The 12,437-nt window shown below is 37.3% G+C and overlaps 1 protein-coding gene across 3 annotated transcripts in view; it reads right to left on the reverse strand.

The window, feature by feature from the left end:
* Positions 1–12,437, reverse strand: part of LOC117825242 (clathrin heavy chain 1-like) — a 43,144-nt gene that overhangs the window by 22,360 nt on the left and 8,347 nt on the right. For all 3 annotated transcript variants that reach the window (XM_034700964.1, XM_034700962.1, XM_034700963.1), the window contains 5 exons: positions 10,421–10,689; positions 2,869–3,030; positions 2,614–2,727; positions 2,011–2,184; positions 144–341 (listed from right to left, as the gene is read on the reverse strand). In XM_034700964.1, the coding sequence (XP_034556855.1) occupies positions 144–341; positions 2,011–2,184; positions 2,614–2,727; positions 2,869–3,030; positions 10,421–10,689 (917 nt within the window). The remainder of the gene's footprint in view (positions 1–143; positions 342–2,010; positions 2,185–2,613; positions 2,728–2,868; positions 3,031–10,420; positions 10,690–12,437) is intronic.

Raw genomic sequence — 12,437 nt, forward strand, 5'->3', positions numbered from 1 at the left:
TAAACGCTTATTTTACATATGTGGGTTTTAATTGCCAAACTAAGCTACAGAAACCTGCTTAGCCTTAACAGTCGGAGTATTAATAAGTTGAACTGTGGGTAATGTCACATTGTTTGAAAGTGCTCCAAGTGCACTAGCACTACCTTTGGTGCATTGGCTGCCACCTTGGCTGCTTCTGAGTAATTCCCTGCTGCAAAGAGAGTGTTGAACTTCCGGGCAAACAGCTCCTCAGCACCAGCTAGATTGTTGCGAACAGCCATACGGAGAGCCAGGTCTGGGTTCTGGAGGACATTAGTTATGTAGGGAATGATGTTTTCCTCCTCCACACACACCGACAAAACCTGGAATAGCACATTTGGAGGATGTATCAATAAACACTTAAGGAGATGATGCAGGGGTGGGATTTAATGCCTAAAACAAATGCAGTGTTCAGCTTACATACGAGTATGTTATTACTCAGACTATTCAAAAAACTATCACCACTACAGCAAATTAACACATTTAAGTAATATAGACGTCCCAAAAAAAGTGACTCTAAATCAACAACATGTATTTGTATGAACTACATAAACAGCTGCACTTTTAATTCAGTCAAAGCTGCTGTGAGGAGTTTTAAGCTAGTTATGAAACACATGGACAGTTATACTTTCTCTACCAATAACCCTGGTTTCCAAAAACATTGGGGCACTGTGTGAAATGTAAATGACAGAATGTGATGATTTGTAGATCACCAAAATCCCACATTTAACTGAACATTGCACAAAGATAACATATCAAATGCTGTAAATGAGAAATGTCCTTATTTTTGAAAATTATATGCCAGCAACATATTTAAACTTGTGACAGAAGCAACACAAGACAGGAAAAGTATTTAAAACGTGAACGGTGGAAGATCTCACAATCATTTAGAAACAGGCAGCAGGTCAGTAACATGACTGGTATAAACAAAGAGTGAGGAGACATTGCACAGGCTTTGCAACTATTGCCTAATGTACAAATACTTCTAAAAGGATAATGTACAGGAATTTGTTTGAAAATCGCCAGGAGCTTACAAAACGTATGCGTGCCTAGTTCAGTGCCCCTGTTGTCATTAATTGATTGTTTTGTTTGCATTTCATTGTGTTGTTTGTGCTTGATCCTTATGATTTAATTAAAAAAATTCCCACGATCAGTGACCAAAAAAAGGAACAGGCTGAAACTCTTGGCTTACACCTGCATAATTATTTTTCACTTAACTACAGCAACAGCCCATCATAATGAGCCGAGACAAGCCTGGAGTCATCAGGTCAGAGGTTTTTAGGGGCCAATAAAGACAACATATATATAGAGATGAGTCAGATAATTGTTGATTCAGTAATTACCGCTTAGTCACATGACTCCAGCTGTCCGGCAGTCCTGCTCCACAAAGTTCAGTGCTTTGGGGTTAGGGTTAGTGTTGTTAGGAGCTGATGTAACACAACGGTAAATATGTCCCCATCCTAACTCTTTTGAAATGTGTTGCTAACATCAAATTTATTTTTTAAGTTATATTTTTGGGCCTTTTTGCCTTTATTTCATAGGACAGCTTATGAGAGACAGGAAAATATATGCTCATTTTAAATTTGATGCCGGGGCGCTGGCGGCCTAGCGCCCCGGCATCAAATTTAAAATGAGCATATATTTTTCTTAAAACAGTACAATTTTCTGGTTCCAACATTGGATTGTTGTCTTTGAAATTTTCAATAAGTGGGTTTAAATGAATTGCAAACCATCAAATTATGTTTTTCATAACATTTTACAGTGTCCCAAATTTTTGCAAATTGGGGTTGTAATATTTATTAAGGAAAAGGAAAGTCATAGCAGAAATGTTTCTAAGTTGAAACATGTGAAGCGGGTAAAGTGACAAAAAATACTGCAAAAGTAGAATGCTTTGCAACATTCACACCAATTTTAACCTACAAAGAAAATAATTTTGACAGACATTTCACTGCAATAGACGAGTAGAGGGTCAGAGTGTTTACTTAATAGTACCTGTCCTTTCCTATTGACTCCAATGATACCAGCAGTGGGCTCGTGGGGGGCGGTGACGAAAATAGTCTCCCCGCTGATCCTATTCATGTAGATACAAGTTCCAGTCTCCAGGTCATACAGGTGGATGTAGCCATATTTGGTGATGAGAAAGACTACATCTTGCTTGGAACTGATCTAGATGTAAAGATGGAGAAGTCATTGTTTTTTGTGCAAAAGATGATCCTAAAATTATTATCAAAATGCTCTCAAGGATGAAAATAAACCTAAAACTTAATAGGTATTGCCATGTCAAAATGTGTCGTCACGTAATTAAAAAAAGTTCAGCATGACTTATTAAGTGTTGTAATTAGAACCACACTATTTTTTTTCATTATACAAAACGCACCTGTAAATAGAACTGATGTATTCTAATTCCTAAGAATGCCTTCTTTACATCTACAGTGGGAGACAGACTCTTTCAAGGTGCATGATAAGTTTAGCCACAAACTGACCAAGGAAATACTGGCTCCCTCTCTTTCTTTTTTTTGCAAAAAGCTTGATAAAGAAAGATAAAAGGTCAACAAACATAAGTTCTGTGCGTCTCCTTTTTAATAGTTTTTGTACCTGCATGGCAACAGGAAAGTCATTCTGTGCTTCTGGTGGAAAGAAAACATCAACAGCTTTCTTTGGAAATGGCTGGTTTCCGGTGGGGGGAGTCCCCACTTCAATGATATGCAGCTAGAATAAAAGGAGATTAAGGTAAAGAAAAAAATATTAATAACAAAGTAAGATCACAAGGGTCACTGGAAAGTTTAAAAAATACATTTTGTATATGTTATAGTTTTCAGCCTGAGATATTTCAGTGCAAGTAAATCTTACTTTTCCTCCAGCCTGTCCTCGCACAGCAAAGCAGAAAAGGGTTGACTCTTCAGTGTTACCCTCCATCTTGAACTGTGCGAAGCCTGCAGCATGCCCCTCAATGGGCTGAGAAACCTTCCTGTCCACTGAGTACAGCTGCATGGCCCCAACAACACGATTTTGCTGAAGAGAAAAGAAAGCTAACAAATTAGGTAATATCCCCAAATTGTCAGTAAATTAAAAACCACAATTACATTGTATTTGTTACATCAAGTTTTACCTTTAATGTGATATATGAGTGTACTATCAATCAATCAATCAATCAATCAATCAATCAATCAATCAATCAATGGTTAAGAACACAATGTGCAAAAATAGTAATAAAAACAATAAAAAATAAAATAAATTAAAAAAAATAAAAAAGAAGTTGCTGAACGAACTGAGGAAACGCTCTCATGATATCTTAATGAGGAAACACTGGAGGTAAAATAAGATGTTAAAACTCAAAACTGGAAATTAAAAACACTAAAGTAAAATTTCTAAGATAATAAAACACTAAAATATTAAACCATTAAAAGAACATAAGATGCTAGACTTAAAATAAATAAGTACATAAATAAATAGAGTAGAATAAAAGTGACTAAATTTTACATAGATAATAAATAAATAAATAAATAAAACTATTAAGAATAAAAATAAAACTTAGTTAAAAGCAAGACTAAAAATAAATAAGTACATAAATAAATAAAGTAGAATAAAAGTGACTAAATTTTACATAGATAATAAATAAATAAATAAATAAATAAATAGATAAAACTATTAAGAATAAAAATAAAACTTAGTTAAAAGCAAGACTAAAAAGGTAGGTCTTGAGTTTGCCTTTAAAAATATTTATGCTCTGGGCAGCCCTCAGATCCTCAGGCAGGGTGTTCCACAGTTGGGAACACCCAGTTTAGGGTCCGAGGACCAATTAGTGTGAGGACCCTGTTGTAATCGGTTTGTTTTTTCCGCATCCCCAATGAATTGCAATTTTGAAGTCGTGAATATTCTCTAAAACTTTTGAAAATTAGCAAACACATCAGGCCTGGGGAAAATCTAAGTTCTTGTGTTTGAAAAGGTTTTGACAAATGACCCCATTGCCCCCTTTTGAAATTTAAAAAAAGGGGGTCCTATAGAGATTACTAAATGTACAAAATTTAAGTCAGCATATGTGGCTTGATAAGAAAAGCCTCTTCAAGTCATATGCTTACTCCAAAAACATAAACTATTTTGAATAGATTAATCAAAAAATTACCCCTGGAAGTGGCCAAAAAAGACAAATGTGTACTACAATTGGCATGCAGCTCGAGAAGAGCTTAGTGATGAAAAGAAATAAAGATAAGAGATAGACCGATTAATAATGATTAATGACATTTTGAAACAATTGGCATTGGCTGATGCCTGCGTACACAAGGCCAAGTTTTGTTCCTCATTTGTTATTCTTAAATTGTTGCATTTTAGCAAATGCATAAACAACAACATGATAAAGACATTACACAATTTCCATCAGCTGATCTGCTCTCTAATTATTGGCACTGGCAACAGCCGTTCTAAAATTGGCATCGACCAATAGGAGTGGCCATGGCAAGCACTCAAATTTAAATGATACACCACAAAACAGGTAGTGGTTTGTACATCTGCTGCACATGCTGCAATCTAACCCAAATCTCTCATGTGTGATGATAGATCCATCTATAAAATGTTGCTTTAGTAATAGTGCATTCTAGTGACATCAATGTCAAGCTGTTACTCCAAGTTCCTGGATCTTTGACTGCATGTTCAAACTGCAAAGGATTGTTTTCAAGAGATAGCCGTCACTGTTGGACTCTGTTAACAGACTCCAGACTGCAATGGATTTAATTTACTTCATTGATAGACCTAAGAGTAAAATAGAGCATCATCTGATTACATGATTAAATATCCTGTTTTCGTATCATGTCTGTACTGATTCTGTTTGTCTGTCTGTTGTGTCCCCTCGCCCCTGTCACAGTACAATAAATGACTATTAATTTGATATTCGGCGCCCTCACAGCTTGGCTACAGCGTGTTGCTAACAAGCTGAAAAATGATTGTGAAAGAAGTTTATTGATAGTAAATTGATCAAATCTATATGAAAACATTTACAATTTTCAGGATTTTAAGTTGGGTTGCTTTCTCTGATAGGGGTGTATGACAGAATGAGATCATGAGGGATCAGAATGTATCCACTATCTGCATATCATGGTGACATCGTAGTATCAGCACATCTTTTGAGTTCTCTGAGTAGCATCTCCATATACCATAATGTGACATTAAGTAGTTTATCCTTATTCAGTTAATCGAAATGCATATTTTAGCTAAATCTAAATAATTGGTTGCAGTTTCAATTGTAACTGGGTTGAGGTAGCCTTCCCTGAGGGAAGACATTCTCCTCTATCCAACCCCAACTTGGACGAGGCAGATAGCTGTCTAACATGAGTCTGGTTCTGCTCGAGGTTTCTGCCTGTTAAAAGGAAGTTTTTCCTTGCCGCTGTAACTAGCTAATCATGTCTTGATCTTGGGTCTTTGTTAATAATTGAACATAGAGTATTGTCTAGACCTGCTGTTTGTAAAAGCGTCTTAAGATAACGTATGCTCGGATTTGGCGCTTTACAAATAAAGATTGATTGATTGACCAGAATTCCTCTTAACAGTCACCTGAAAATGCTGCTCTCTAACCTTTAGTCACTTTACATGGCCAAATGTAATGATCGATCCATTTGTTTTAGTATGTAAGGAGTTATATGGAGGTGGTGAAGTTTTTTTTCGCTGTGTCTCGGTCTATTACAAGTGAAAGTGGACCTAAATACTTTAAAGGCTTCCTCTCCTATCAGGATCTCCATCCCACCTTAGTGCAATATCCATTACATCACCTAAGCTAGGAGAAAATAGTCATGCATGGTAGGCAGATATGAAATTCTTGAAGCCTTTCTTGTTGACAAGAAACCTCTCTATAACACTGTGCATGACTAGTTCTTAAGGAAGTAAGCACTATGATGTAATAAAATGACAAAACTGGAGAAAACCTTAAGTGTTCTTTACTTGACTTTTTATGAATGATTGTAGTTGTTAGCCATTAGTTATGCCACACGTCAAAAATATTGAAATGTAGACCTGGGGTAAATTCCTGGTGCCTTATAAGAGGAGTAGTAGCAGCCCTTGGCATCAATAAAAACAGTGTAGAGCTCTGACTGGTGCAAACTCTTTATTCTTCATTGAGCACCGTGAAACTAAAAAAAGGCAAATAAGCCAAAATAACTTTTCAAGTAAGCACACCGGGTTCCAATTAATGTAGAGATCGATGTAAAGTTTTTGATTCACATTCAACAACCATTGCACATTTATAAATCACCCTCTTGTTAAAAAAGCATGTCAAATGTGAAACATCTTCAATCCTACTGTAAACATAACAATCACATTACAATTACACTAACATACTCGTGCGCACTTGTAACAATATCCAATCAATCAAACTTTATTTTTATAGCCCCAATTCACAACAAATGTTATTGCAACCTCCCTTGCCAGAAAAAAACACCACAATACATCAACATTTAAACATACGGCTCACAATTATTTTTCAAATGTAAAGAAAACGTACCTCGCACCGCTTATCAAGGGTTCAAACTTCCCCCACACTTGCCTGGAGACCCACATCAAACATGTACCACACTCTGGAGCTGACAGTGACTACACACTATGCCAGGCCAACCTGCTCAGTGAGAACTGCTTTAGTGTCTATAAGCCTAGCAGGCAGAGCTGTGACATGAATCTATACTAGTTCCAGGGCACTGGCTTCTACCCAGAATATGAATAACTTTATCCCAAGGTAGGTAAAACCTGTGGGGGACCACTTGAAGGGGCAGCTGGAGGGTAAAGCTAGACTAGCAGAATAAGATAGTGGAATGACCTCTGATTGGCCAAAGTGTATTTCGTAACCTGATAAGAAGCTACTCTCAGGAATAATATAAAGAAGGGCTGGTATTAACACCTCAGGTTTTGCAGAATAAAAAACTCAATGTTGTCAGCACTAAGTGCAATTTTGTGAACTGCATCATCAACTGTCATACCATGCACATCCCTGTGTAGCCTATAGCCTCAGATAGAGGCTGCAATGCAAGTGAAAATAGCAGTGGGGACAAGGTGACAACCCTGTCTTGTCCTTTTATGCATAGGGAAAGCAACAATTGTGTACTGTTAGTTACTATGGATGAGTATGTTGAGTTGTACAGTATCCTCACCCATTTTAGAAAATCTCCCCAGCCCAAAGTATCATTTGAGTGCATCCCCCCCAGATGGAAAAATCTTTCAGCCTTAGGCTCTTTTTAGGAGTTGAACTTAGAAGGAGACTAACCAACATACTTACTACTTTTAAGATCCTGTTAGTGCTCATTTGAATGGACAATGTGTTATTCATGGTGTAAATCTGGCTCGCAGTCTGGCTCGCAATGGCAATTAGCTCATGTTACAATGACAAGCTAGCCTTCGCTTTACCGGCTGTGTGTGTCCAAATAATGTTACTCACTGCCTTGAAATGATGCCCATCACTTGTAGTAAATTGACTGTGTTTATAAAGCACTTTCTCTGACCACTCAGAGCACTTTTTACATTACACGATACGTTCACACCACATTCATACACTGATGGCAGAGGCTGCTACGTAAAGTGCCATCAGTTTTAACAAATCCCATTAACTTAATAGTGACACAGCCATCAAGGGCACTTTGGAGTTGAGTGTCATGCCCAAGGACATCTCTGCATGTGGACAGCGGGACCTGGGATGGAAACCCTAACCTTCCGATTGAGAGAAGACCGACTCTACCACTGAACTACAGCCATGTTAAATTAGAAACTAGAAAACACAGTATCCATAAAACAAAAATTCAATAGCAGCCAACTACAAAAAATCAAAAATGAAAATGCAAAATAAATGAAGCGTCTGAGCAAATAAACAATAAGTAGCATTAAACTACATATAGACTGATATATATATAGTCTATAAAGTATATAGTCATGATATAGTCTGTATCTGCAGAGAGTCTGCTCTCTTTCATAATCATCAACTGTGTTAAGGACATTTCTTGATGTCTGTCACTGGGCGGCAATGTCTAGTCCCAATCTAACAGTATAGACTAAAAGAAGACACAGCAATGAGGTAACATCTCTGCCCCCCCCCCCCCCCTTGGGGGTATACTGTTAAGTAGGCTCAAGGTATCCAGGCTTTCTTTGAATAAGCTGGCTTGAAAAAGTCTTAAGTTCCAGTTAGACACAACTGGTCACACAAAGCTGTTTATGAACTTTCTCTGTTAAATCAGGCTTTTTCCCTCAGGCTCTTTGTGCACTCACATGAAAGAGGGCATTAAGTGTACCAATTGAAGCTTCCTCCACACAAAGAGGAACGATCACCGACTATCTGTCCAAGTCATACGAATATAATGAGAAGAGATGGTGAGTATCCTAAATGTATTGCAGTAAAAACCGGCACTGCTGCTGCAATCAAGGACAGGAAGAAATCCTGCATAAAAATGTTGTTACTTCTTAAATCAACATACTGATTTTACAACACAATACATGCTGAGTGCTAGTGTTTATTTCCAATGTGAGAACTAAACACAGTACAGAACCAAGCTAGGAAGATGTATTAATCAAGTCAAACCAAACGTCACAAACCTGGGTGTGGTTTTAAATTCAGATTTTAATTAATGAATTAATTAATTTTGTTGTGCCTTTATGATAGGACAGCTGAAGAGAGACAGGAAATGTGGGGAGCAGAGAGTGGGGGAAGAGATGCAGGACATGGACGCGGCCGGGAGTCAAACCGGCGACCTCTGCGACAAGGACTATAGCTTATGTATGTGGGGCGCTTAGACCTCTAGGCCACCAGCGCCCCTCAGATTTTGATTTAATGCTCGTTTTAAAAAGGTCGTACTTTATTTTATAACCATAGAATCGTATTGATTATTGCAACTCCCTTTTTACTGGTTTGCCCAAAAAGTCTTTAAAAAAAACTACAACTAATTCAAAAGGCTGCTGGCAGTTTTAACAAGAAACCTCTTAACAGCCTTGCTCCTCCATACATCACAGATCTCCTGTCATTTTATGTTCCACTGTGATCACTGAGGTCTTTGCACGCTTTCCTTTAAAATGTTCCTCATGTGTCCCTCACAAGCGCTGGTTCGAGAGCTTTCTGTTTTTATGCACCAAAACTGTGGAAATCTCTGCCTCTCGACATTAAAACAGCGAGCTCCCTGGGTGTAAACTTAAGACTTACCTTTTAAATCTGGCTTTTAACTTTGAGTAATTTCCTTTTAACTGCATTATTACCACCATGACCATTGTTTTAGCATCATTTCTATTTATTTTATTATTATTATATTATATTTTAATATTATTTTATATTTCTGGTATTTATGATTTTAATGATTTGATTCCCCCCCCCCCCTGATATTTATCTGATTTGATTGATTTGATTGTTATGATATGATTTTTTAAGTATTTCATATCACTTTCCTTTCTACTTTTACCTAATGATGTGGTTTTCTGTGTCTCTGTTCTTTTGTGAAGCACTGTGGGCTGCACGCTTGAATGTATGAAAGGTGCTATATAAATACAAATAAGCTGAGTTGAGTACAACTCTTTATCTTAAATGATGATGGACATTACTTTAGTGTAGGCCGAAACTGCAATTTCATTGGATACCCCTACTTTATGAACATTTAAATAACTTTAGTAGTCTATTTGGCCAAATATATGTCTAATCATTATAATTAAGCAGTTCTTGTAACTAGACCAGTGTGATTTTTTGTCTTTGACATGTTTCCACTACAAACTTCCTGCAGTCTCCCTTTGAAGAGTCACAACATGATCATCCTGCCGCTTCAGGTGGGACGGTCAGCTGACAGTCAAGTCACAAAAACATCACGTCATCCTTCTGGGGAAGATTGAAGATTTTTTGTTTGGTACTTTGACGTGATTTGGCTAAAAGCAAAAAATCCCATTGGTCTTTTTGGACTAGATGTCTAATTAGTTCATCCCTTGAGACACTGGTCAAGGTGGTGGAGTGGCAGCTATTCACTTTTCATTGGTCGGTTTAGGTGTGGCAGTGTACACAGGCCTCATACTCCAACAAACTCCTACTCAACTTTTAATCAAATACAGCTCAAAATTGGCTGGCTTATAATAAAATCTTTAGGGATCAAAAGTTATAAAAGGTTTGCTATTTAATGGAACCGATGCAGCAAGCCAAAATTTGATTTGCCACAATGAAACAGGAGTTTGTTGTAACCCTAAAGTTCAGTTTAAAATCAAACGTGGACTAGCAGAAACTATCTTATAGCATTAAGGCTTGTGTGACAAACATTCTGATTACATGTAATATACATAGTGGTGCTTATTCTTGATGTAAAGAAACATGTTAGGTGCCCTCAGTTACTATGGACAAAGGAATTCAAATTCAACTCCTCAAAGCAGTGTCCAAAACACATGAATATACTGAGCCTTTTCCTTTTTATTTTACCTGTGCTGAAATGCCAATGAGCAGCAGCCACTTCTGTTTGGCATCTGTGCGATAGTTGATGATCTGGCAGCCTGCCAGGCTGGAATGACGGTCAAACACTTTGATTGGCTGAGAGTCACCCTCCATGCTCCAATGGTAGACTGCATTATCAGTGACCAGGGCAACAGTGTTGAGGGAGATCCATTTCCAGAAGGTCACATCGTCCGTCATCGTATGAGCCTTCATTTTACTCTTCATCTCAATGTTAAAGATCTGCAGGGTCTTTGCCGCTGAAAGAATTTAGAGTTCAGGATAGCAGTGACACAGTTGAACTCTGTAACTCCTCCTAATTAACATGCTAATGATAATAATAATAATAATAATAATAATAATACTGATTATCAAGAAATATTAAGCAAGTTGGTTTGGTGACTAAAATGTCTACACACAGCGCACAATAGAATGTGGAAGTGAAAAGCATTTGGGCATACCAAACTCCAATTCTGGAGAAATATTGCTAGTCAGCGTCTGGTTTGAGTAACAAAATGACCATACAAAAGCTAGTACCAGTTTCAAGAAAAGAGGCACGATCAACAAAGAAGGTAGTTGTTTGATCTGCATTTAGTATGGCTGGCAAAAAAGCTGGCTTATAATGTACCAGCACAGATTCCAGGCACATACTTCAATGTGTATAGGGCATGATTATTACTTTTATTATTGAAAAGTTCTTATATCATACAAAATGCTGTGATTGTTTGATGGCAGGGCAGCCTTTAAAATCATGGATATGTTGCTGGACTTAAATGCCTGGATCTACGTTTTTGATGAACAGTTCCTGAAAACGTCAACCACATGATTAAGGCATAATGGTTCAATTCTCTTCCAATTCTTCTTAATAACTAAAACTAGGTCAAACAGAAGCCAATTATTTTACCCAGTTTATGTAAAAAAAATATGCTTTATGGCCTTTGTTCAGCCTTAACACCCCACAAACTGCTGGAGAAATCAAACTCCAGACATTTTATAAAAGTTCAGCTGCATTTTCTCAGCTGTTGCTGACAGCATAGCTAAGTTTAAATCAGGCATAAGCCAGGTTCAACCAGACTATACCCCATAATTAACAAGTAAATCTCATAATCTGTATTGTCGGGTATAGTGATATTTTTGCAAATTATACTGTATCTTATACTGTCTAGAGCAGGGGTTCTCAAACTTTTTGGAGCCAGGGACCCTTACAGGTGAGAACATTTTCCAAGGACCCCCTCATAATTATAACATAGATTAAGCACATGCTTACTACCATTTGCACTCTTAGTTGCCCTTGGAAATATTTGTATTGTAAAACTTATCAATGTAAATACTTCAGACTTGTACCATAGGGATAAACAGATAACACTTTAATTTAAATCATGTAAATACCACTTGTATACTTTAAAACAGAGGGTCATTTCATTCCTTGTGGACTCAACATGACAGCATTTATACTTTTCAAGTAACTGATCTTAAACGCTTTCAGAAAATTAGCAGCAGCAAGACTGGCATATCCCTTCGAGCCACTAAATGGTATCCTAACAATGGTATGCTGTTTTTAATGACACAGCACAATTTTAGATTAATTAATTAGATAGATTAATTAGAAATGTATTCTAATTATTTCACGGACCCCCACGCTATGGTTCGCAGACCCCCAGGGGTCCCAGGACCCCACTTTGAGAACCACTGGTCTAGAGCAGAGTGACTTGTTTGCCTAAAAAAATGTTAAGGACTCAATAGAAAATCTCTGATACGAGTTTTTCTGACATGTAACCATCTGTTTTAGCTGCAATTAAAAGAGCTGCCATTTTAATCACTATAACTCATAATGTTCAATGTCACTACTTGTTCAGAGTAGAATGAAGCAAGCAGTATTCATCCAAATACTGGGCAAAAGGAAGAAACTAACATCATCACCTCTCTCTAAAAAAATTGACACTCCAGTTGCATCCATGATAGTGATAAACCTCAAACTGCCAAACTATTAAGATATCTTAAAGCCTTC

The sequence above is a fragment of the Notolabrus celidotus genome, chromosome 14 (assembly GCF_009762535.1).
Source record: "Notolabrus celidotus isolate fNotCel1 chromosome 14, fNotCel1.pri, whole genome shotgun sequence".
Lineage (NCBI taxonomy): Eukaryota > Metazoa > Chordata > Actinopteri > Labriformes > Labridae > Notolabrus > Notolabrus celidotus.